At 46.7% G+C, this 26,229-nt stretch overlaps 2 protein-coding genes across 3 annotated transcripts in view; both read right to left on the reverse strand.

Moving 5' to 3' along the window:
* Nucleotides 1–18,023, reverse strand: part of cog3 (component of oligomeric golgi complex 3) — a 61,744-nt gene extending 43,721 nt beyond the window's left edge. The window contains exons 1-5 of one of the 2 annotated variants that reach the window (XM_078232251.1): nt 17,821–18,023; nt 6,144–6,290; nt 4,658–4,719; nt 2,780–2,945; nt 1,449–1,523 (exon numbers count right to left, since the gene is read on the reverse strand). In XM_078232251.1, coding sequence (XP_078088377.1) covers nt 1,449–1,523; nt 2,780–2,945; nt 4,658–4,719; nt 6,144–6,290; nt 17,821–17,967 — 597 coding nt within the window. In that variant the 5' untranslated portion in view covers nt 17,968–18,023. Of the gene's footprint in view, nt 1–1,448; nt 1,524–2,779; nt 2,946–3,074; nt 3,217–4,657; nt 4,720–6,143; nt 6,291–17,820 lie in introns of those variants that run through there. The other variant, XM_078232252.1, reaches the window with a different exon arrangement.
* gtf2f2a (general transcription factor IIF, polypeptide 2a) overlaps nt 1–26,229 on the reverse strand; it is a 315,225-nt gene that overhangs the window by 147,200 nt on the left and 141,796 nt on the right. The gene's annotated exons all lie outside the window — the stretch shown is intronic.

Here is a 26,229-nt window from a genome sequence, read left to right on the forward strand (position 1 = left end):
TAAAGTAATGCTCATCATCTATGCTGATGTCAACCAGGTAGAAACAGGAACCATACGTAGAGATTAGGGAGGCGATTCTCCCAGCTTGCTGCTCTAGCAGAGGCGGGAGGCCATTTAGCGGGCTCCCCACTGGGCTCCACAGCCTCCACGCTTCTCCAGCTCTACGTTTTTTGGAGTTAGCAGTTCCGCGCTGATTTCCATATTTAAATTTGTCTCCGGGCCCGCTAGAGTCTAACCCCTCCCACCAGGAGTGGTTCCCTCCAGCAGGATTTACAACAGCTCCCCACTAGCGGGGACAGGCGGCCCGACCCCGCCGGAGGGAGGCCATGGAGGCCCCCCCTAGAAGGCCAGAGAAGTGGGGGTTGCCTTCTGCGCATTGCCAGCCTGGCCCCCCTGGCACTGCCCAAGGGGCACTTTGACACTGTCCACTGGGCATTGGGCAGTGCCAAGGGGGCCTATTGGGGGCAGGGCCTATGAGGGAGGGCGATCGGTGGGGATTCCCACTGCCACTCTGCACAGATTGGTGGCAGAGGGAGAGAAGTGGGTGATCGGGGCTTGGGAGGCCAGCGATCGAGGGAGTTTGGGGGGGGGGGGTCGGAGTGGCCATGATGGGGGGGAGTGGGGGGGGGTCGCGGGGCTGGCCAGTGATTGAGCTGGTCAGCGATCAGGAAGCCAGCAGTGCGGGGCCACTACGCATGCGCTGATTGTGGCGCTGACAGGTTGGCGCATGCACAGTGATCCGCTCAGCGCTATGCTGTGGGCCTCTCCAGCGGGAATAGGCCCTGCCCACTGATTTTCAGTGTGAATCTCACTAGGTCACTCTGCAGTGCTTAAAGTGTGGGAGATTCATTCTGAAAATCACGCCAAAAAAAAAAATCGGTGGAAGTTACTCTAGTTTTTATGCGAATTCGGCACTTACATTTTTTTGGGAGAATCGCCACCCCCAGATTGGTGGGGCTTGGTCGGGGGAGGGGGAGTGGGGGTGGGAAACAAGAAAGGGAAGATTCTTCTCTCTGGCAATCAGCATTCTTTTTTTTGTTCTAGCCCACAGAAAGAGGATTGGCTGAATTCAATTCCAACATTTGACAGGGTGAAATTCCATCTTACGATGACGCCTGGATAATTTGTCCAGCATCATAATAACTAGGTTACTGTGCCCCTGTGTTATAAAATTAGTAAATGGTTCAGTACTGCAGGAAGATTTAGACACTTGGAGCTTCAAGAAGGAAACAGGGTTGGTAATTCCAGCACTCGTCCTGGAAAGCACCAGTCAGTGCTGGATCTCTGTGCACCAACCGGTAAATAGTCCTTACAACTGGAGACCAGCAAACAATAAGATTTTGAACGTCAGGTGGTGTTTTCACAAATTCAGCATCAAGGAGGACAAGACAATATAGAATAGACTTCACAATGAAACTTTAAACAGATCACGCATCAGCGACACATACCGTGTTTATGTTTTCTAATTCGTTGAAATATGAAAGCTTCTGCTGAATACTCTCAGCGAGGTCTACCAGCTCGGACTGTTGAGGGAAAAAATATATATACATTACAGCAGAATTCGGACTCCCCGTGTAAAGACAGTTAATTCTTTTCAGCAACAAAACTCTTTTTTAACATTTGAAAAAAGTGTCTTTCACTGGAAGCCCAGCCGTCACATCCAAAGCTTTCAATGCTATTTCAGGGCTACAAACACAGTTTAAACGGGCATTCCCATTAACATGCGTGAATCCCAAGTTGCTAATGCTAACAGATTGTCGGTGCTGAGTCAAGAATTATCCACCCATGAGGTAAGGCACTGCAGAGAAGTCTCTACAAACCTATAACCAACCCCACAAACCAGAAACTGAATAAACCAATAAATAAGTGTAAATAGGGCCACCCTGTCAGGAGCACAGGGCCAGTGTGGAATGTGTGTTTTGGTCAGCATAGAATCAAAATCTTATCCCTGGGAATACAGTAGCAACTTCCTTCCATCAAAGGTTCTGCATTGATGCCACCCTCAAAGTTTATTAACTTTTCCCATTGTTTACTAACATCAGAGGAAGAGCTCAACAGGAATACAAAGCATTTTCCCCTCTGTATCGACAATGTCTTGTTAGCTAATGGGACATGCAGCTTCACGTCACATCACAACGGAGCCCTGAAAAAAACAAGTTACAAATTCAGGGGATGTGGGTGGAATATGCTCTAAATGGGGAGTCGGGTCGCTCAGTTGGCTGGACGCCTGGTTGGTGATGCAGAGCGGCGCCAACAGTGCAGGTTCAATTCGCGTACTGGCTGAGGTTATTCATGGAGGCCCCGCCTTCTCAACCTTGCCCCTCACCTGAGGTGAGTGACCCTCCGGTTAAAATCACCAACAGTCAGCTCTCCCCCTCAAAGGGGAGAGCAGCCAATGGTCATCTAGGACTATGACGACTGTACCTTTTTACTCTTAAAAATGTCCTTCCCCACATGTTAGCCCAATTCTTCACTTTTCTCCATCCCATCGAAAACATCCATTGGTTCTACCCTCTATTGTCTAACTTGGGGACACTTGACATTACAATTGCACAGCCCAATAACACGTCACAAATACGTGTTCCACACACCATTTAATTGCTACATGCAAAAAACAACACATGGAGTACTTCGGGATGATAGGGAGGAAATAGCTTGATCTTGGTTTCAGACAAAGCTTGGCACAACAACGTGGGCCAAAGGGCCTGTTCTGTGCTGTACTGTTCTATGTTCTAATTACTCCACAGACCAAACTCTTTTAATAACAATGCTTTCCTACCTGTTCCCGCAGGAGTTGCTCACAAGCCTCATGTAGTGTGCCTGTCTTGGTGGATACAAACAGGTATTGCTTTTGCAGAGACTCCAAGTGTAGCAAGGCTGTGTTGACATCATTCAGTATCGCATCGCACTGCTCCTGAAAGCCATACAGATAATCCCTCATTTCTCTAAAACAAGGAGCAAACAAAAAACATGTTACACTCTAATCTACATAATCTGCAGTGACTATATATTAGAGAGTCAGCAATACCCAATCGATAGTACAGGAAAACGAACCTATGAAATACAGAACCTACCCACAAAATGAAGGATCACAGTTTGATGGCCCTGCTCACACGCAACACATCTTCTGTACTTTAATTCATTCTACTGAGCGCACACTTTCATTTCTCTGCCACATATGGACAAGTTCTGTGCTCAAGATGAAGGATATCAGTGCTGGGGAAAAGAGACATTTCCCCATAAAGCAGTTCCATATCAGGCACGGTACATTCCCTCTACTCTCCCAATAACATGCCTTACCATAACTGGGTAACCTCTAATTCATTAACGTGACATGACCATTCCCCACACCAACTCACCTTGTGCTCACTCTAAGGCAATTAGTAACAGATCACAAGTAGTTTTGTACTTGTGCACTCATTTGAACCAGGAACCATGGACCTACTACCCTACTTCTAAGTTTTACTTCAAAGTCTTATCAGAGAGAGAAAAGAGACTTTCATCCCAGCCTAACACCCCAGGGTACAAGAACACTATCCAGACCATTATTCACAGCAGTCAGTTTATACTGGTCTTCGTTCAAACACTGTTTAAAAGGAGTGCTCCCTTTTAAGCTCCTGACACAGTCTGCAATTAAAAAACACCACTGTTTCAATGTAACACTGCAGCCAAAAGGCTTTTACTGCTTTCTAACTTATGAAATATATAGTGAGGTCTATTCCCTTTAATTCAAAGTCACTTAATTCTGGTGGGAAAGCAATGTTATTTTTACGCTAAGGTCCTATTTTGTTGTATTGATACTTGGATTGTTTAATTCAAGTTATTGAATAACCAAATCATTCAAACCCCCAAAAAATCCTTCTGAATTATCAACTAGACTTGCAATGAAAAAGCAAAATGGATAGCACAACAGTCAGAACACACCTGGAACTGCAAACTGAACAGTTTTGGTCCCCTTATCTAAGGAAAGAGATACTGGCATTGGAGGCAGTCCAGAGAAAGTTCACTAGGTTGATCCCGGGTATGGAGGGATTTTCTTATGAGGAGATGTTGAATAGGTTGAGCCTGCACTCATTGGAGCTTAGAAGAATGAAAGGTGACTTCACTCAACATATAGGATTCTCCGGGGGCTTGGCAGGTTAGATGCTGAGATATGGGGGAACCTAAACCAGAGGGCATCATCTCGAGAGTAAGGGGTCGCCCATTTAAGACAGATTAGGAGGAATTTCTTCTCTCAGAGGGTAGTGAATGTGTGGAATTCTTTACGGGAGGGGACTGTAGAGGCTGGATCGTTAAGTATGTTCAAGGCTGAGATAGACAGAGTTATAATAGGGAAGGGAATCAAGGGCTATGGGGATAAGGCGGGAAAGTGAAGTTGAGGATTATCATATCAGATCAATCATGATCTCATTGAATGGCCAAATGGCTTACTTCTGCTCCTTCATCATATGGTCTTAATAGTGTGGAGTCCCAGTATGCTGCACCAGTGGATTCCTAATCTCTGACTGAGGGCGGGGTGGTGCAATGAAAAATCTGAAGAAATATAAAGTGAATTGCTCTTTCATGAAAAGACAGAAGAATCACTGTATCACCCTGTGATCAATACTTATACACAGCCAGTATATTTCCCAATGCTACAATGGTTAGGAAGAGGTACCTGTATTTCGTTCCTTCATCTTGATCCATCTGGGTCTGTATCTTGAAGAACCAGGAATAGAACTGCAGGAAAGAGGAAAAACAAGCTCATTTATTCAGCTACTGGGGTGATTAGTAATGTCTTCCACAAAGGTTCTAGTTGGAAATCTTGCAATTAAAGGGTGTACATAAAGCAACTAAATAAACAATGTCTTCAGAGAGCTAACACACAATGCGTCCAATGGCCGCCTTCTGTTCCATAAGCTTCCATGACACTGTTAACAGAAAGGAAAGTGTATCGTGGACTGATGTTAAACTTTGAATTCAGTGCCGACCAGCTCATGTAGCATAAAAGGCTTGCTGGATCCCTTCTATCTCGTCATAGCCACAGAATCTTTATGTGGAGATGCCAGCGTTGGACTGGAGTAAACACAGTAAGAAGTTTGACAACACCAGGTTAAAGTCCAACAGGTTTATTTGGTAGCTTGTGTGGCTTTTGCTACCAAATAAACCTGTTGGACTTTAACCTGGTGTTGTTAAACTTCTTACACAGAATCTTTCACATTGGCTTCACCTCCCATTCCCGCATCATTAACTCTGGAGTTCCCAAGGGTCTTTCCTTGGTCCCCTCCACCTCTCATCTACATGCTGTCCACCACTGACATCATCCAAAAGCACCTCAGGTTCCACGATGCTGTTGACACCCATCTCTCCCTCACTACCATCTCTCTCTTGACCTCTCTACTGTCTCTGATTTGTCACAATGTCTGGACAAGCAGAAATGTCCTCCAATACGGAGATGACCAGAGCCATCTTTGGTCGCTACCACAATCTCTGTTCTTTAGCCACCGAGGCCATCCCTCTCCCTCGCCTCAGCAATAGCTAATCTACTCAAGTTTGCATGGAGATTTCACAGTGTGGCTCCTACATTACTGGTACAGGTCAGTGCCACCACCACACAAGACAGAAGGCATCCGACTCCACGTGGCATAGCTACTAACTGGACTGGAACATGTGTCAATTGGCCTGAACATATGAAGCAAAACTGTTTTTGCCAATTTTTTATGCCAAACACCAAGAAGCTTTTCAAATTTTCTTCATAAAATTGACTGACTGATTTAAATAAATGAGGATAGATCTAGAGTCTCTTGTAAGGGTTACGGGATGCTTGTGTTAACCCATTTATTTGAAAAAGAAAATCTAGGCCACAGAATCCCAGAAATATAACTGAAGATATTTGCATGGGAGGATCAGTGAGAATCTATGAAACTGATGTGAAACTATGAAAGTGCCATTTAACAGCACTGAATATCTTTCATTATGCTAGAAATGATCCTTTCATTTTAAATTATGCTCCCACATTTAATGTACATATTTTAGGCCTTAGAACCATAGAAAATGGTTCCCCTTCTACTCTGTTAAAACAAAAAAGACAATTATTCAAAGTTTAACTTTTTCACATCTTCACAATAAGTACGTCAATTCTGCCTATAAGAGCCTGTAAGTACCTGCTGTGCTGTTTCGATTTTCTCATTTTCCATGTCTAAGGCAGTAAAGCCTTTGAGAAGAATATCCTCAGTAGACTCAGGAACTGCAGCTGAGAGAGGAACAATGATGGATCGTGATGCCAGGCTGCAAAGGTCCTCAATTGGAAGCTGTTGGAAACACAGAGATGGTTTAATACATATGTAGTAAGCTAGAGGTACAGTAGTTGAATAGGTCTGGTAGTGGACTAGCACCCAAAGGTTGAGTTCAAATCCCACCATGGCAAGAGTTTGACAGAATCTGGATATTTATTGAACAACACCCAAAAATACCATAAAAACTGCTGGATTATTGTACAGACCCTACTTTAGAGGAAAGCTTCACACTACCTTCACACTATGGTAGTGAGGGGTAGCACGGTGGCAAGCACTGCTGCCTCACAGCGCCAGGGACCCGAGTTCAATTCCCGGCTTGGGTTACTGTCTGTGTGGAGTTTGCACTTTCTCCACTGTGTCTGCGTGCGTTTACTCCAGGTGCTCTGGTTTCCTCCCACAGTCTGAAAGATGTGCTGGTTCGGTGGATTGGCCATGCTAAATTGCCTCTAAATGTCAGAGGGACTGGTTAGGGTTGTGGGGATAGGGCCTGGATGGGATTGTGGTCGGTGCAAACTCGTGGGCCACATGGCTTCCTTCTGCACTGTAGGATTTTATGATTCTACCTAGTTGCCTCTCAATAGCCCCAAGGTAACCAAAAGCGGCTAATGAATGCTGCCTCATCTTCCATGTGACTAAAAACAAAGGTGAACAAAGAGATCTAGGGGTACATGTTCATAGCTCCTTGAAAGTGGAGTCGCAGGTGGACAGAATGGTGAAGAAGGCATTCGGCACGCTTGGTTTCATCGGTCAGAACATTGAATACAGGAGTTGGGATGTCTTGTTAAAGTTATACAAGGCATTGGTAAGGCCACATTTGGAATACTGTGTGCAATTCTGGTCACCCTAGTATAGAAAGGATATTATTGAACTAGAAAGAGTGCAGAAAAGATTTACTAGGATGTTACCGGGACTTGATGGATTAAGGAGAGGCTGAATAGACTGGGACTTTTTTCTCTGGAGCGTAGGAGGCTGAGGTGTGACCTTATAGAGGTCTATCAAATAATGAGGGGCATAGACAAGGTAGATAGTCAATATCTTTTCCCAAAGGTAGGGGAGTCTAAAACTAGAGGGCATAGGTTTAAGGTGAGAGGGGAGAGATACAAAAGTGTCCAGAGGGACAATTCTTTCACACAGAGGGTGGTGAGTGTCTGGAACAAGCTGCCAGAGGTAGTAGTAGAGGCGGGTACAATTTTATCTTTTAAAAAGCATTTAGATAGTTACATGGGTACGATGGGTATAGAGGGATATGGGCCAAATGTGGGCAATTGGGATTAGCTTAGGGATTTTTTTTAAAAAGGGCGGCATGGACAAGTTGGGCCGAAGGGCCGGTTTCCGTGCTGTAAATCTCTATGACTCTATGACTACTGCAATGATCATACATACATTAGCTATTGCTTATTTAGTATTCGCAATTTATCATCATTCTAGTAATACTTATTTCTTGAGTTGACTTTGAACTAGAAACTGAATCATTGAAATCAGCAACACAGCCTGCAGTTGAGCAAGTGACTCGGAAAGCAGCATTTTCACCATGAACTGTCACCAGCTACCACAGTGCAGTGAAAACTGTGCCATTAATTTTCCATCAGTCAAAACTAAATAGCTCCCATCCCTTATCCAGGAAAGGGACAATGTTTTTGGCCCACTTACAGGGCCGAATTCTCCCATTTTGAGACAAAGTGCAATGCTGGCCAGAATGTAAAGTTTATTAGTCACAAATAAGGCTTACATTAACACTGCAATGAAGTTACTGTGAAATTCCCCTAGTCACCACAGCCCGGCGCCTGTTCGGGTCAATGCCCCTAACCAGCACGTCTTTCAGACTGTGGGAGGAAACTGGAGCACCCGGAGGAAACCCACGCAGAAAACCCACGCAGACATGGGAGAACATGCAAACTCCACACAGACAGTGACCCAAGCCGGGAATCGAACCCCAGTCCCTGGCGCTGTGAAGCAGCAGTGCTAACCACTGTGCCACCCAGAATGGCAGGATTCTGCGCTTAGAGCCTCATTATTTATTCACAGGCGAGATCCCTTCCGGCTCTCCTGGCAGGCTGGCAGCTGATTCGTCCACCCACTGTCAGCTGGCAGGTTCAAAGGTCCCGGCTCCATATTTAAACGCCAGTCCAGCGCACTCATATCACTCTCTCCAGCCCAGCTGTCTTCACCAGACCGTGCAGGATATCAGCAACCCAGAGGGAAAGGTTAGCAGCCTTAAGAAGACATCTGTTCCTCGATGAAACTACCCTCTCCCCAAGACCATCACCGAGGCACCCATGCCCCACTTGGACCCCTCCCCATCGCCTCTGGAGTCTTTGTGCATCCTCATCCAGTAAACATTGTGCTACTCCTTTGACCCTCTTGTTTGAGAGCTTTTTATCCAGCCTTGTCAAGGCCGAGCTTCTCTCCCTTTGGTCTTCCCTCTGCCTTCCATTGTTCCTCCTCTTCATCCACCTTCTTACCCCCTCACCCTGCCATCGTGAGCCCTCACCCTTTCCCCCATTCCTTGCACTGCCCTCCTTCCATGTTGCCCCCCCCCCCCCCCCTCACTCAGTCTTCATCACGCCTCAATCCCCGCTCACCCTCCACCCGAGTTGAACTTTGGACCTTTGTTAAGGTGGCTATGAGAGTCCCGCAGCATGATGCTATCCAGATAAACACTGTAAGAAGTCTCACAACACCAGGTTAAAGTCCAACAGGTTTATTTGGAATCATGAGCTTTTGGAGCACTGCTCCTTCCTCAGGTGAGTGGAGAGTTGGGTTCACAAACATGGCATTAATAGACAAAGACTCAATTGCAAGATAATGTTTGGAATGCGAGTCTTTACAGGCAATCAAGTCTTTACAGATACAGACATCTTCTTTGGAGCCTTCAACATGTCATCGATGAAGACGAACAAGGCCAAGGCCATCCCCACACCCCCACTACTTGCCTTCAAACAACCGCGCAAGCTCAAACATTCACAACAAACTACCCAGCCTTCAGGAGAACAGCGACCACGACACCACACAACCCTGCCACAGCAACCTCTGCAAGACGTGCCGGATCATCGACACGGATGCCATCATCTCACATGAGAACACCATCCACACGATACATACTCATGCAACTTGGCCAATATTGTCTACCTCATATGCTGCAGGAAAGGAAGCGAGTCTTGGTAAATACCTTGTCCAACACAGAGAGAAATAGAAAGCAGTGATGGTGGATAGGTCAGCTTCTCTGCCGTTTGGCCATTCACAGCTTTTATTCTCTGTGTGGACTGCCATTAGCAGCCTTTTCCCCTGGTTTTTGTGGCTATGACTCATATTTCATTCCCTCACCCTGCAGTATAAATATCTCCCACTTTCTATGCCTTTTAGCTTTGACAAAGGGTCATCTGGACTCGAAACTTCAGCTCTTTTCTCTCCTTACAGATGCTGCCGGACCTGCTGAGATTTTGCAGCATTTTCTCTTTTGGTTTCAGATTCCAGCATCTGCAGTAATTTACTTTTATCCGGATAAACGTAATGGCTGTGTCTGCGTGCGTGTGCGCGGTGGTCACATGACACTAATTATCAAACTAGATATTGGTTTCACTGAAGTTGAGCAGAACAGCCTTGATGACATTTTCGATATTTGAATGCAAAGGAGCTAAAACTGACAGCAATGCCAACTCAACATACGAACAAGGAGCAGTAATAGGCCATTCAGCCCCTTGAGCCTGCTCTGCCATTTAATAAGATCATGGCTGATCTGATAGTAACCTCAGAAATGCATCCCGCCTACCCCCGATAACCTATCACCCTCTTGCTTATCAAGAATCTACCCACCCACCTTAAAATATTCAAAGTCTCTTCCACCAACGCCACCTCACAGGAAGAGCAAGTCTCCCATGCTCAACAGATTTGCGGAAAAGGAATCTCGGCATCCTACCTTATTAGGTGCTACATAAGGTTACAGGAAGACATGCTCAATTGGTGACTAATCTCCTTACAAAATCATCAAGAGGTTGCATTTATGTAGCACCTTTACTATAGTAATACATCCCCAGGTGCTTCACTGAAAACTGACACCGAGACATTAAGGCAGGTGATTGAATGTTTGGTTGAAGAGGTAGGTGTTAAGGATGGTCTTAAAGGAGGCAAGAGTGGTGAAGAGTCAGAGAACTTAGTGACGGATCAGAGGCCAGAGTGGTAGCTATTCAAAGATCTTGGAGGCTATAGAACAAAGAGTTAGGCTCAGTCCGAGGCGAGCGGGGAGGTGGAACAAATCAGGGAATGGCTTGGATGGGACGTGGGGAGGGGGGGGGGGGGGGGGGGGGGGCATCGCAATGACTTTAATCTTCTCAATATTTAACTTAGGAAAATTTCAACTCATTCAAGACTAATATTATGACTATATATGGCACATGGAGTACTTCGGGATGATAGGGAGGAAATAGCTTGATCTGGGTTTCAGACAAAGCTCGGCACAACATCGTGGGCCGAAGGGCCTGTTCTGTGCTGTACTGTTCTATGTTCTAAGACTGGATGTCAGTCCAGCAGGTCAACAACACAAAGGCAGCAATAGGGTCACAAGTCAATGGAGGTGGAGGATATTTATAGCAATTAGGCATTTCAAAAGTTAAATAACGCTCAGCTTTCTTGCAAAGCAGTTCTTTAAAATCCACTGCCTTCAGACTCTCGGAAAGATGTACAATCAAATATCCTTCCCACTGCAAAAACAAACTGTTATTGCCCGAGAGGGGCAAGAACAGAAGCTGACTACAGGGATATTCTTAACTCTTGAGGTAACTGTGGAAAGAGCTGTGAACTCGGGTTATTTGTTGGGGCAGAATCAAATCTAATCTCCTTTTCTTATTATTTAGGGTTAAACTTTGCGAGATTGCAGATGAATATTAAGATCGCTAGTCTATAGTTTAATTGCTTCTGTTTCTCCTCCTGTTAGAATTAGGAAGAGTGGTGCTTAAACCTCGGGTTTAAATTTGTTAGAACGCATTGTTGTTTTCAAGGTTAATCGGTTGCATCATCAACAGTGAAAACAGAAAAGTTTGTGCAAGTCGAAAAGCAGATAAGGGAGATCTAAGGTCACTGACTCGGAAAGTTAACTTGGTATTTCTCTCTCCACTGATGCTGCCAGACTTGCTGAACTTTTCCTGCATTTTCTGTTTTATTTTAGAGCTTGTCATGCCTATGGGTGGATGGATGGATTTTTCCAGTTTTGTTTTCTTGGGTATGTCGTAGAGTCCTTCTCAGTAAAGAAAGGCCAAGATGTAGACCAGCATTCATGGCTTGCACTAAGTTGATCTTTCTCTACACCGTAGCTATGACTGTAACACTACATTCAGCACTCTCTCCTTTCCTTCTCTATGAACAGTATGCTTTGGCTGTACAGCGCACGAGAGACAATACTTTTCACTGTATACCAATACATGTGACAATAATAAATCAAAACACAGCAGGTAAGCATGTGCATAGGCATGCGGGTAGGTGGATAAGGCAAGGGCCACACCTTCTAACCCCCTAAATCATAATAATGAATACAAATATTATTCATCATTGTATTCATTCTCATTATAGTTAAATAAAATCATCATGGCTACCACAATGAAGTCAGCCTTGAACTACTGGACAAGCAGTCTAAAGGGACTTCAAACTTGCCACAACTGAATATCACCATTATACTTTTGGAAAAATATTATGCCTTTGGAGAGTGTCACTAAGGTCATAGAATCTTTACAGCGCAGAAGGTGCCCATTTGGCCCATCGACTCTGCACCGACCACATTCCCAAGGCCTTATTCCCGTAACCCCACACATTTACCCTGCTAATCCTCGACACTTGGGTCAATTTAGCATGGCCAATCAACCTAACCCGCACATCTTTGGACTATGGGAGGAAACTGGAGCACCCGGACATGGGGAGAATGCGCAAACTCCACACAGACAGTGACCCGAGGCTGGAATTGAACCCAAGTCCCTGGCGCTGTGAGGCAGCAGTGCTAACCACTGTGCCACCATGCCGCCTCAGTGTAGCATGTTGATGAGAAACAGGAAGGGGCCAATGACACAGATCCTGAAGGTAACTGCATATAAGCAGTAACAGTGATAAGGACACCACTGATATTCTACATCAATTCTACTTTCTTACTTGAACTCTACATCCCTTGACTTCCTTACAAGAATTTATTGATCTGAGTCTTGAATATACAGGAGGCAACATCATTGCGGATTCTCTGGCTACAACTTGATAAGAAAGAGTGGAACCAGGCAAGATCAGCCCCATTCCTCCTGATGCTCCAGCCAAGTGCCTGGGAATGTTTTAATACATTAAATGCACCAGATAAATGTAAGTTGTGGTTAGTTGCCCTGTTTGAATTGCATGTGCCAATAGAGGCTGTTTTTGTTTTAAGAGAAAAAGATTGATAAAAACGAATGTAGGCCCCTTACAGTCAGAAACGGGAGAATTCATAACAGGGAATAAGGAATTAAATTCATCCTTTGCTTTAGTCTTCACAAAGGAAGACATGAATAATGTACCAGAAGTTCTGAGAGAAACAAGTTTTAGTCAGGAGCTGAAGGAAATCAGCATTAGTAGAGAAATGGTTTTGGGGAAATTGATGGGATTGAAGGTGGATAAATCTCCAGATCCTGATAATCTTCATCCCAGAGTATTTAAGGAAGTGGCCCTGGAAATAATAGATCCACTGGTGGTTATTTTCCAAAATTCTTTGGATTCTGGACTGGTTCCTACAGATTGGAGGGTAGCTAATGCAAGCCCGCTATTCGAAAAGGGAGGTAGAGAGAAAACAGGGAACTATATACCAGTGAGACTAATGTCAGTACTGGGGAAGTTGCAAGAGTCTATTATCAAGGATTTCATAATTCAGCATTTGGAAGGCAGTAGTATAATCAGACAAAGTCAGCATGGATTTACAAAAAGGAAATCATGCTTGACGAATCTATTGGAAGTTTTGAGGATATAACTAGTAGAGTTGACTGAGGAGATTCAGTGAATGTGGTTTATTTAGACTTTCAGAAGGCTTTCGACAAGGTCTCACATAACAGACTACTATGTAAAGTTAAAGCACGTGGGATTGCAGGTAATGTCTTGAGATGAATAGAAAGCTGGTTAGCAGAAAGGAAGCAAAGAGTAAAGAGTTGGCATGAATGAGTCCTTTTCTTGTTGATATTCAGTGACTAGTGGGGTTTTGCACAACTTTTCACATTATATATTAATGATTTGGAAGGAAGAACTGAATGTAATGTCTACAAATTTGCAGATGATATAAAGTTGGGTGAGAGGGTGATCTGTGAGGAGGATGCAGAGATGCTTCAGTGTAATTTGGACAGGCTGAGTGTGTGGGCATCTGCATGGCAGATACAGTATAATGTGGATAAATGTGAGGTTATCCACTTTAGTAGCAATAATAGGAAGACAGATTATTACTTGAATGGGTGTAAATTGAGAGAGGTGAATGCTCAGTGAGACCTTGGTGTCCTCATGCACCAGTCGCTGAAAGTAAGCATGCAGGTACAGCAGGCAATAAAGGCGGCAAATGGTTTGCTGGCTTTCATGGCAAGAGTATTTGAGTATAGGGATGTTTTTCTGCAATTGTATAAGGCATTGGTGAGGCCACACCTGGAGTACTGTGTGCAGTTTGGGTGTCCTTATCTGAGGAAGGATGTCCTTGCTATAGAGGGAGTACAGTGAAGGTTTACCAAGTTGATTCCTGGGATGGCAGATCTGTCATATAAGGAGAGATTAAGTCGGTTAAAATTATATTCACTGGAGTTTAGAAGAGTGAGAGGATCTCGTAGAAACTTATAAAATTCTAACAGGGTTAGACAGGGTAGATTCAGAAAGAACATTCCCAATGGTGGGGGAGTCCAGAACTAGGGGTCATAGTTTGAGGATAAGGCGTAAATCTTTTAGAACTGAGGTGAGGAGAACTTTCTTCACCCAGAGGATGGTGAATGTGTGGAATTCATTACCACAGAATGTAGTTGAGGCCAAAATGTTGTCTGATTTCAAGAAGAAATTAGATATAGCTCTTGGAGCTAAAGGGATCAAGAGATATGGGGCAGGGGAAGGAGGGAATAAGGATATTGAATTCAATGATCAGTCATGATCAAAATGAATGGCGGAGCTCGAAGGGCCGAATGGCCTACTCCTGCTTCTAATTTCTATGTTTCTAAACACACTGGCACCTTGTGATAGATCAATCTGAATCAGAACACCAAGATCTATTAGCATCAGCGACTTGAGAAATACAACATGGATGGGAACGAGCATTGAAACATTGTACATGGAGTCTGAGGCTCCATGATACATGCCTGTACTGCCGATAAGAAAGGTTTGGTTGCCCCTGCCTTATGGACAGAATACAAAACGTGGTGAAACTTTATCCTGCCAATAAAGTTTTGAATAATATGCAATAAACACATTTCACTGTGTCAGATGAGGTGTTTATGAGGGGTTTTTAAAGACTTTTTTTTTAGGTGAAGTGAATTTTAAATATAATTTTATTCAGAGGTAGAGCGCAAGAGGAGCTTAGGGAGGGATTGCAGAGCCTGGCATGAGGCGGATGATGCTATGGTCACCAAGGTTTTTTTTAATTCATTCATGGGAAATGAGCATCGCTGGCTGGCCAGCATTCATTGCCCATCCCTCGTTCCCTTGGAGGACAGTTCATAGTCAACCACATTGCTCTGGAGTCACGTATAGGTAAGACCACGTAAGGACGGCAGACTTTCTTCCTTAAAGGACATTAATGAACCAAATGGGTTTTTCCAACAATTGACAACGGTTTCATGGTGTTCAGTAGATTCTTAATTCCAGATGTTTTATTGAATTCAAATTCCATCAGGATTTGAACCTGGGTCCCCAGAACATTAGCTGAGTTTCGGGATTAATAGTCCAGCAATAATACCACGAGGCCATCACCTCCCCTAGGGTGGGCTCAACAACAAACTCATCTAAGTTCCAACAATGAGTGATAAAACATTGAAAATCTGAAAGCCCAACTGATCTGAGATAAAGTAACTCTCAGTTTAAATTACTGGGTCAATGGGTTTTTGTTAAATGGGCTGGATTTTGCAAAGCAATGGCCCTCAGGAAGCTATCCACAAAGACCTAGCCATCTCTGTGAAAGGGAGTTTCACTTCCCATGTCACATTGTTTCTAGCACCAAGTCAATGGTGTTTTCAGCTGTGCAGCAACAGTGATGTCAGCTTGTAGGGTAAGCAGCCAATCACAATGAGGTATTCTCACAGACAGCAAACCCAGGAAGTAAAAATGACTGAATCCCTCTTCTTTTAATTTTGTATCTTTATAGATGGCAAAATAAATTGGGGCATATCTATGAGATTATGGTGGAAAATAAAACATCAAACAAACTTCAAAATAAAAAAGATATATGGAATTTATCATAACGGAGAAATCTGACATTCGACAAATGTAAAGTTACTCATTTAAGGTCAATGAGGGTAGTTAGCAGCAATGATGAACTAATTCTGCCTTTAAAAATCCATCTACAACAGACTAGAGAGAGTGCAGAAGAGGTTTAGAAGAATGGTTCCAGGGATCAGAAACTTCAGTTAAGAGAATAAGTTGGAGAGGTTAGGACTGTTCTCCTTGGAGAGAAGGTTAAGTGCAGATTTTCAAAATCAGCAGACGACTGAATGCAGTCGATAGGGAGAAATTGTTCCCGCTCACAAAAGGACCAAGAACAAGAGGACACATATTTAAAGTGATTTGCAAAAGAAGCAAATGTGATGTGAGAAAAAACTTTTTCACACAGCGAGTGGTTGGGGTCTGAAATGCACTGTCTCAAAGTTTGGTGGAGTCAGGCTGAATCGAGGCATCCAAGAGGACATTAGATGAAAACTTGGATAGAATCAATGTGCAGGGGTACGGGGAAAAGACAGGGGAATGGCACCAAGTCATGATGCTCATTTGGAGAGATGGTGCAGACACAATGGGCCAAATAGCTTCCTTCTGCACCATAACAATTCTGTGATTTGGGAAGGTGCAACTCTTACAGTCTTTACTAGAATTGCTTTTGAAAATTACAGCAAAGCTTGGTACAGTCAATTTTCACACAGTAAGGACCCACATCCGTGTGATGGTGACCATTTTAGCGTTGTTGGTCAAGAGATAAATATTAACCTAGATACTGGGGGAGAAAGTTATTTTTCAAAATAGTGCCAGGGGATCTTTGACCTCCACCAGAGAGGGAAAATGGTGTTTCAGTTTACACGGCACCTCTGATAGTGCAGCACTTCCTTAGTATTCCCTCTGCAGTGCACAGTTCCCTCTGTAGTGTACACGCAGTTCAGGTCTGGATTATGTGCTTGTTTCCGAGATTGAGACTGCAACCCAGCTCCTCATTCAGGCATGGAGCTGTAGCTAATGCCTTGAATCCTGGTGAAAACTCTGCATGTATAGAACAAGAACTGGCAAGATAAGGAAGAGACACATAACATCAGGAGGAGGGAATTCAGATGCTGCTCCAGATAGCGAGAAACCAAATCACTTCCAATTTAACATTAGTATACTTTGTCAATCCCACAACTCCAATCCAAGTGAATTTGTCCAACAACAAAACTATAGGTTGGTGCCACCTTGGATTCCTGCAGAAAACTACTCCAATCCTCTATTACTACTCCGCTGCACAGAATCTAAACTGGCACTCCAGTGCAGCAATAAGAGAGTGCCCCGCACTGTCTGAGATGCCAGCTTTCAAGTGAAATACAAAACTCCGGCTACCCTTTCAAAATAACCCATGGCAATTGTGCAAAGAGTAGGGAATTTTCAGTGACCTGGCCAATATTTGTCTCGGTCAGAATCACCATAATGAACTAGCTGGTTGTGGGACCGAGCTGTGAGCAACTTAAGCTGCCACATTTCTTCCATTACAACAGTTCAGAACTTTATTGGCTGTGATGTGCTTTTGGGTATCATGAGGTAGTGGAAGGCACAATATTAATTCCCTTTATACGCAACATGTTCTAAATCCAATCCATCGGTCACACAATCCCTTTACCATCCACTAATCCATTAGGAAGATAGAATGATTATTTTCTACCAGTTCTGTTCCAATCCAAGCAATGGTTTGACAGGCATGCATTAGCAGACAAAATGTGAAAGCTTGTACCATCAATTTTTAAAAAACCTCCCACCAGTTCCTATTCCCTTCTGGAAGGGACCCACAGGGGTTTGCAGGGCTGCGAGGGGCACTGGTCAAGGTTTTGGGCAGTGAGGGGGGGGGCACTGGGTGTAGTTAGGGGTGAAGTAGTGAAGGAGGTATTTAACACTGGGGCAGCTGGGGTATTTATTGTGGTTCTGGGTTTATTATCTCTCCACAGCTCCCTCTCCCCGCCCCCAGCTCCGGCTACGTGGCACCGGCACCTGGGAGTTGGAAGCCGAGGCCCGGGGCAGCGCCTCCCGGCCGGGGAGGAGAGAGAGAGGCGGCGCCGGTTTCCCCCACCCCCGCGGGCCGGGAGACGGCCCGGCTCCGGTACAGGGCCTTGGCGGCGCCCCAGGGCCGCTGCACACTCACCTCGGCCGGTAAGGGCGTGTTGTCGGCGGCGGCCCGGAGCTCGGCCACACTCTGGCGCTGGGTGTCGGTGAGCGGGGCGCTGGGCTCCGGGCCGCGGTCCCAAACACTCAGCCGCTCCCGGCCCCGCTGCTCAGCGCCCTCCGCCATTGTGTTCCGGGCCAGAGCCTCACCCGGAAACAGTCCCGGCACCGACACCGCCCACTGCACCCAGAGAGCACTGGCACCGGGAACACTGGCACCCAGAGAGCACTGGCACCAGGAATGCTGGCACCCAGAGCACTGGCACTGGGAACACTGGCACCCAGAGAGCACTGGCATTGGGAACACTGGCACCCAGAGAGCATTGGGAACACTGGCACCAAGAACACTGGCACCCAGAGAGCACTAGCACCAGGAATGCTGGCACCCAGAGCACTGGCAACACTGGCACCCAGAGCAGTCCTGGCACCCAGTGTACTGGCACAGAGCCATCCTGGCACTCACACCGGCACCCAGAGCACTGGCACCAGGGGCAGTCCTGACATACAGAGCACTGGCACCAGGGGCAGTCCTGACACCTGGAGCACTGGCACCCAGTGCACTGGCACTGGGAACAGTCCTGACACCCAGAGCACTGGCACCCAAGGCACTGGTACCGGGAGCAGTCCTGCCATCCAGAGCACTGGCACAGAGCAGTGGCACCAAGAGCACAGAGAACTGGCATCGAGAGCAGTCCTGGCACCCAGAGCACTGACAGCCAGAGCACTGGCACTGACAGCAGCCCCAGCACAGAGAGCACTGGCACTGAGAGCACTGATACCAGGAGCATTGGCACTGTGAGCAGTCCAGACACGGAGAGCACTGTAACCCAGAGCAGCCCCAGCACTGAGAGCACTGGCACTGAGAACATTGACACTGTGAGCACTGGCACCAAGAGCAGTCCTGACATTGAGCACTGACACCAAGAGCACTGGTACTGGGAGCACTGGCACTGAGAGCACTGGCATCAGGCACTGGCAGTGAGAGCACTTTCACCAAGAGCAGTCCGGATACTGAGAGAACTGGCACCGCCCACTCCAGCACTGTCAGCACTGGCACCGAGAGCAGTCCTGACACTGGGAGCACTTGTACCCAGAGCATTGGCAGCCCCGGCACCGAGAGTGGTCCTGACACCGAGCACTGGCATTGAGAGCAGCCCTGATACTAGGAGCATTGGCACCGGGCACCAAGAGCACTGGCACCGATAGCAGATCTGACACTAGAGCACTTGTACCATGAGCAGCCCTAACACTGTGAGCACTGACACCAATAACACTGGCACCTCAAGCACTGGCGCCTAGAGCACCACTGACACCAAGAGCACCATTGGTACCGAGTGCATTGGCACCAAGAACAGCACTGCCACTGAGAGCACTGGTGCCTAGAGCATCACTAACACGAGAGCACTGGCAACGAGAGCACTGGGAGCAGTTGATGCTGGCAGTTGATATCTGTGATAGAGTGTTAGGAGGAGAGATTAAATGACTAAATGGACAATGTTGCAAGTTGAAAGGATTTGGTAATGGCACAGGGAAAGAATTAAAAGATAGGGAAGTGTAAATGGGATTAGCAGAATCACCACCAACAACTGCTGTCCAAAAATAAAAAAGAGCAGTGGTTATGACCTGAAATTGCTGAACTGAATGATGAAAGGTTGTAAAATACCTGATCAAAAGATGAGGTGCTGTTGCTTGAGCTTATGTTGAGCTTCATTGGAATAGTTTTGGAGAACAAGAACAGAGAGGTCAGAGTGGGAATAAGATGGAAAATTAAAATGAAAGGTGACTGGAAGTCTGGGGTTATGCTTGTGGATTGAGCAGGGGTGTTCCGTAAAGCTGTTACCCAATCTGTGTTTGGATTCCTCAGTTATAGAGGGCACTGCTTGTGTACAGCAAAGATGTGGAGATGCCGGCGTTGGACTGGGGTGAACACAGTAAGAGTTTTAACAACACCAGGTTAAAGTCCAACAGGTTTATTTGGTAGCAAATATCATTAGCTTTTGGAGCGCTGCTCCTTCGTCAGATGAAGTGGAAATGTGCTCTCAAACAGGGCACAGACACAAAATCAAGTTGCAGAATACTGATTAGAATGCGAATCCCTACAGCCAACCAGATCTTAAAGATACAGACAATGTGGGTGGAGGGAGCATTAAGCACAGGTTAAAGAGATGTGTATGTCTCCAGACAGGACAGCCCGCAAGTCCAGGAGGCAAGCTGTGGGGGTTACTGATAATATGACATAAATCCAATATCCCGGTTTAGGCCGTCCTCATGTGTGTGGAACTTGGCTATCAGTTTCTGCTCAGCGACTCTGCGCTGTCGTGTGTCGTGAAGGCCGCCTTGGAGAATGCTTACCTGAAGATCAGAGGCTGAATGCCCGTGACCGCTGAAGTGCTCCCCCACCAGGAAGAGAACAGTCTTGCCTGGTGATTGTCGAGCGGTGTTCATTCATCCGTTGTTGTAGCGTCTGCATGGTTTCCCCAATGTACCATGCCTCGGGACATTCTTTCCTGCAGCGTATCAGGTAGACAACGTTGGCCGAGTTGCAAGAGTAGGTACCGTGTACCTGGTAGATGGTGTTCTCATGTGAGATGATGGCATCCGTGTCGATGATCCGGCATGTCTTGCAGAGGTTGCTGTGGCAGGGTTGTGTGGTGTCGTGATCACTGTTCTCCTGAAGACTGGGTAGTTTGCTGCGGACAATGGTCTGTTTGAGGTTGCGCGGTTGTTTGAAGGCAAGAAGTGGGGGTGTGGGGTTGGCCTTGGCGAGATGTTCGTCTTCATCAATGACATGTTGAAGGCTCCGGAGGAGATGCCGTAGCTTCTCCGCTCTGGGGAAGTACTGGACGACGAAGTGTACACTGTCCACCGTGTCCCGTGTTTGTATTCTGAGGAGGTCAGTGCGTTTTTTTGCTGTGGCGCGTCGGAACTGTTGATCGATGAGTCAAGCGCCATATCCTGTTCTTATGAGGGCATCTTTCAGCGTCTGGAGGTGTCTGTTGCGATCCTCCTCATCCGAGCAGATCCTGTGTATACGGAGGGCTTGTCCGTAGGGGATGGCTTCTTTAACGTGTTAAGGGTGGAAGCTGGAGAAGTGGAGCATCGTGAGGTTATCCGTGGGCTTGCAGTACAGTGAGGTGCTGAGGTGACCATCCTTAATGGAGATGCGTGTGTCCAAGAATGCAACCGATTCCGGAGAGTAGTCCATGGTGAGTCTGATGGTGGGATGGAACTTGTTGATGTCATCATATAGTTGTTTCAGTGATTGCTCACCATGACTCCAAAGGAAGAAAATGTCATCAATGTATCTAGTGTATAGCATCGGTTGAAGGTCCTGTGCGGTGAAGAAGTCTTGTTCGAACCTGTGCATGAAGATGTTGTCATATTGAGGTGTGAATTTGGTCCCCATGGCTGTTCCGTGTGTCTGGATGAAGAACTGGTTGTTGAAGGTGAAGACATTGTGGTCCAGGATGAAGCGGATGAGTTGTAAAATTGCATCTGGAAACTGGCAGTTGACGGCGTTGAGTACTGAGGCCGTTGCAGCAATGCCATCATCGTGGGGGATGCTGGTGTAAAGTGCCGAGACATCCATTGTGACGAGGAGTGCTCCTGGTTCAACGGCTCCATGTGCGTTGAGTTTCTGTAGGAAGTCCGTAGTGTCGTGACAAAAGCTGGGGCTTCTTTGTACAATGGGTTTCAAGATGCCCTCGACATAGCCGGAGAGGTTCTCGCACAGGGTCCCATTGCCCGATACGATGGGATGGCCGGATGTGTTTGCCTTGTGTATCTTTGGGAGGCAGTAGAGATCTCCAACGTCGGGAGTACGTGGGATGAGAGCATGGAGGGTGCTTTGAAGGTCCAGATCAAAGGTCTTGATCAGAGTGTTGAGTTGATGGGTGTGTTCTTTGGTCAGATCCGTGAGTAATTGTCTGTAGTGTTCCTGATTGTTCAGTTGTCGGTACACTTCTTTGCAGTAATCCATTCTGTTCAGTATGACGATGGCCCTCCTTTGTCTGCTGGTTTGATGACAATGTTGCGGTTGGTCTTGAGAGCGTGGATGGCGTTGCGCTTGGGTGATGTTCGGTGCTGTCTTGTGAGTGCGGCTGATGAATTTGGTGTTGACGCACCTCCTGATGGCTTGGGCATACATGTCAAGTCGAGGGCAGCAGCCTTCCGGAGGAGTCCAATTCGACTCTTTCCTCTTCGGTTGCAGTGTGGATCTCTTTGTCGGCTGTTCCGGTTCATTGGCTGTCTCATTGTGTTCGCTGTTGGCCTCTTGGGGTTGATGGAAGAACTCCCGCAGCCTCATTCGCCTGATGAATTCCTCTGTGTCCGCTGCGAGACTGATGGGGTCTATTTTGGTGGTGGGGCAAAAGTTGAGCCCTCGGCTGAGAACTTCGATTTCATCTGGCTGAAGTGTGTAGTCTGACAAGTTGACAATGGACTTCCCTGCAGTGGTACTGTTTTCTACTGTGGTACCGGGGAGGCTTGGTTGCTGCTGGTGGTGATGCCGAGTTTCTCAAGTTTCCTGTTCTTGGTGTGCATGCCTCGTCTGCTTGGCAGCTGGTCTGCGTCCTGAGCGCAAGTTGAGAATATGGATTTTATCTTGGTTTCCAGGCTGCGGCGTTTGCTGTAGAGCTGGTGTATGAGCTGATGGAGGCTCTCACATTCCTCAATCACCTCATACACCATATTCTCAACTTGCACTCAGGACACAGACCAGCTGCGAAACTCTGCCAAGCAGACGAGACAAAGGAACGACACCATCTACATGCACACCAAGAACAGGAAACTTGAGAAACTCGGCATCACCACCAGCAGCAACCAAGCCTCCCCCGGTACCACAGTAGAAAACAGTACCACTGCAGGAAAGTCCATTGTCAACTTATCGGACTACACACTTCAGCCAGATGAAATCGAAGTTCTCAGCCGAGGGCTCAACGTTTGCCCCACCACCAAAATAGACCCCATCAGTCTCGCAGCGGACACAGAGGAATTCATCAGGCGAATGAGGCTGCGGGAGTTCTTCCACAAACCCCAAGAGGCCAACAGCGAACACAATGAGACAGCCAATGAACCGGAACAGCCGACAGAGAGATCCACACTGCAACCGAAGAGGAAAGAGTCGAATTGGATTCCTCCAGAAGGCCGCTGCCCTTGACTTGACAAGTATGCCCAAGCCATCAGGAGGTGCGTCAACACCAAATTCATCAGCCGCACTCACAAGACAGCACCGAACATCACCCAAGCACAACGCAACACCATCCACGCTCTCAAGACCAACCGCAACATTGTCATCAAACCAGCAGACAAAGGAGGGGCCATCGTCATACTGAACAGGACGGATTACTGCAAAGAAGTGTACCGACAACTGAACAATCAGGAACACTACAGACAATTACTCACGGATCTGACCAAAGAACACACCCATCAACTCAACACTCTGATCAAGACCTTTGATCCGGACCTTCAAAGCACCCTCCGTGCTCTCATCCCACGTACTCCTCGCGTTGAAGATCTCTACTGCCTCCCGAAGATACACAAGGCAAACACACCCGGCCATCCCATCGTATTGGGCAATGGGACCCTGTGCGAGAACCTCTCCGGCTATGTCGAGGGCATCTTGAAACCCATTGTACAAAGAACCTCCAGCTTTTGTCGCGACACTACAGACTTCCTACAGAAACTCAACGCACATGGAACCGTTGAACCAGGAGAACTCCTCGTCACAATGGATGTCTCGGCACTTTACGCCAGCATCCCCCACGATGATGGCATTGCTGCAACGGCCTCAGTACTCAACGCCGTCAACTGCCAGTTTCCAGATGCAATTTTACAACTCATCCGCTTCATCCTGGACCACAATGTCTTCACCTTCAACAACCAGTTCTTCATCCAGACACACGGAACAGCCATGGGGACCAAATTCACACCTCAATATGACAACATCTTCATGCACAGGTTCGAACAAGACTTCTTCACCGCACAGGACCTTCAACTGATGCTATACACTAGATACATCGATGACATTTTCTTCCTTTGGAGTCATGGTAAGCAATCACTGAAACAACTATATGATGACATCAACAAGTTCCATCCCACCATCAGACTCACCATGGACTACTCTCCGGAATCGGTTGCATTCTTGGACACACGCATCTCCATTAAGGACGGTCACCTCAGCACCTCACTGTACCGCAAGCCCACGGATAACCTCGCGATGCTCCACTTCTCCAGTTTCCACCCTAAACACATTAAAGAAGCCATCCCCTACGGACAAGCCCTCCGTATACACAGGATCTGCTCGGATGAGGAGGATCGCAACAGGCACCTCCAGACGCTGAAAGATGCCCTCATAAGAACAGGATATGGCGCTCGACTCATTGATCAACAGTTCCAACGCGCCACAGCGAAAAACCGCACTGACCTCCTCAGAAGACAAACACGGGACACGGTGGACAGAGTACCCTTCGTCATCCGGTACTTCCCAGGAGCAGAGAAGCTCCGGCATCTCCTCCGGAGTTTTCAACATGTCATTGATGAAGACGAACATCTCGCCAAGGCCATCCCCACACCCCCACTTCTTGCCTTCAAACAACCACGCAACCTCAAACAGACCATTGTCCGCAGCAAACTACCCAGCCTTCAGGAGAACAGTGACCACGACACCACACAGCCCTGCCACAGCAACCTCTGCAAGACGTGCCAGATCATCGACACAGATGCCATCATCTCACGTGAGAACACCATCTACCAGGTACACGGTACCTACTCTTGCAACTCGGCCAACGTTGTCTACCTGATACGCTGCAGGAAACAATGTCCCGAGGCATGGTACATTGAGGAAACCATGCAGATGCTGCAACAACGGATGAATGAACACCGCTCGACAATCACCAGGCAAGACTGTTCTCTTCCTGGTGGGGGAGCACTTCAGCAGTCACTGGCATTCAGCTCTGATCTTCAGGTAATCGTTCTCCAAGGCGGCCTTCATGACACACGACAGCGCAGAGTCGCTGAGCAGAAACTGATAGCCAAGTTCCGCACACATGAGGACGGCCTAAACCGGGATGTTGGATTTATGTCACATTATCAGTAACCCCCACAGCTTGCCTCCTGGACTTGCGGGCTGTCCTGTCTGGAGACAATACACATCTCTTTAACCTGTGCTTCATGCTCCCTCCACCCACATTGTCTGTATCTTTAAGATCTGGTTGGCTGTAGGGATTCGCATTCTAATCAGTATTCTGCAACTTGATTTTGTGTCTGTGCCCTGTTTGAGAGCACATTTCCACTCCATCTGACGAAGGAGCAGCGCTCCGAAAGCTAATGGTATTTGCTACCAAATAAACCTGTTGGACTTTAACCTGGTGTTGTTAAAACTCTTACTGTGAACAGCAAATACAGTACACTAAAAAGAAATACAAATGTTTGAGACTTTGGACAATCAGAAAAAGTGAAAGGTATTGCATTTCCTGCATTTGCATGTTAAGGTGCCATGGGAAGAGCATAGCGGGGGCTGGGGGTGGCTGCCAAAGGGCCAGGAGGGAATCGTGCCCCTTTGGAATAGTGAAATGGGAAAGGGTGGATTAGTATATTTGGTGGTGGCATCATATTGGACATGGTTGAAATGGAGGTGGATGGTCTGTTGGGTGTTGAGGTTAGTGGGGTGGAAGGTAAGTTCAAGGGGAGCACATCATGGTTCTGGGAAGGCAGGCAAGTGGTGAGCAGAAGGGTGGAAAATGGAATGGAAACAATCAAGGGGTCTGGCAATCATGGAATGGGGGGAAATGGGAATCCTTGGTTGAGGATAAGGGAAGATGGTTCAAAAGCACAGGGATGGAAGGGTGCATCATCAGATGCAGCAACGGTGGAGAAACTTGAAGAATGGAATTCACTCCCTACAGGAAGTTGGGTGTGAAGAAGTGTGATAAAGATAACTGTGACAGCCAGTGGGCTTATAATGGAAATTGGTCGATAGAAAGGGAAAGAAGCCAAAGAACAGGAGAATCAGAGATAGACCGTGTGAATGTGTGAGTAGATTGGAAATTGGAAGTGAAATGGATCAAATTTCCCAATTTTAGATTGGGAGCTGAAAATAGATTCTCCCACGAGATTCAATACACTCAATCTTCTAGCTTCTGTTCCCTCAGAAGATTCACACTGACATTGAGCCTCATCCACATTCTACACAGTCAATGATGACATTTGAATTTTAATCTGTTTCTGGTGTGGGTCTGTTTAACTGTCATTTATAGAAACACAGAAAATAGGAGCAGGAGTAGGCTATGCAGCCCTTCGAGCCTGTTCCACAATTCATTATAACCATTGCCTAACTATCCAACTCAACAGCCTGATCCACCTTTCCCTAAAATTCTTTGATCCCCTTTGC

The sequence above is a fragment of the Mustelus asterias genome, chromosome 17, assembly GCF_964213995.1.
Source record: "Mustelus asterias chromosome 17, sMusAst1.hap1.1, whole genome shotgun sequence".
Classification (NCBI taxonomy): Eukaryota; Metazoa; Chordata; class Chondrichthyes; order Carcharhiniformes; family Triakidae; genus Mustelus; species Mustelus asterias.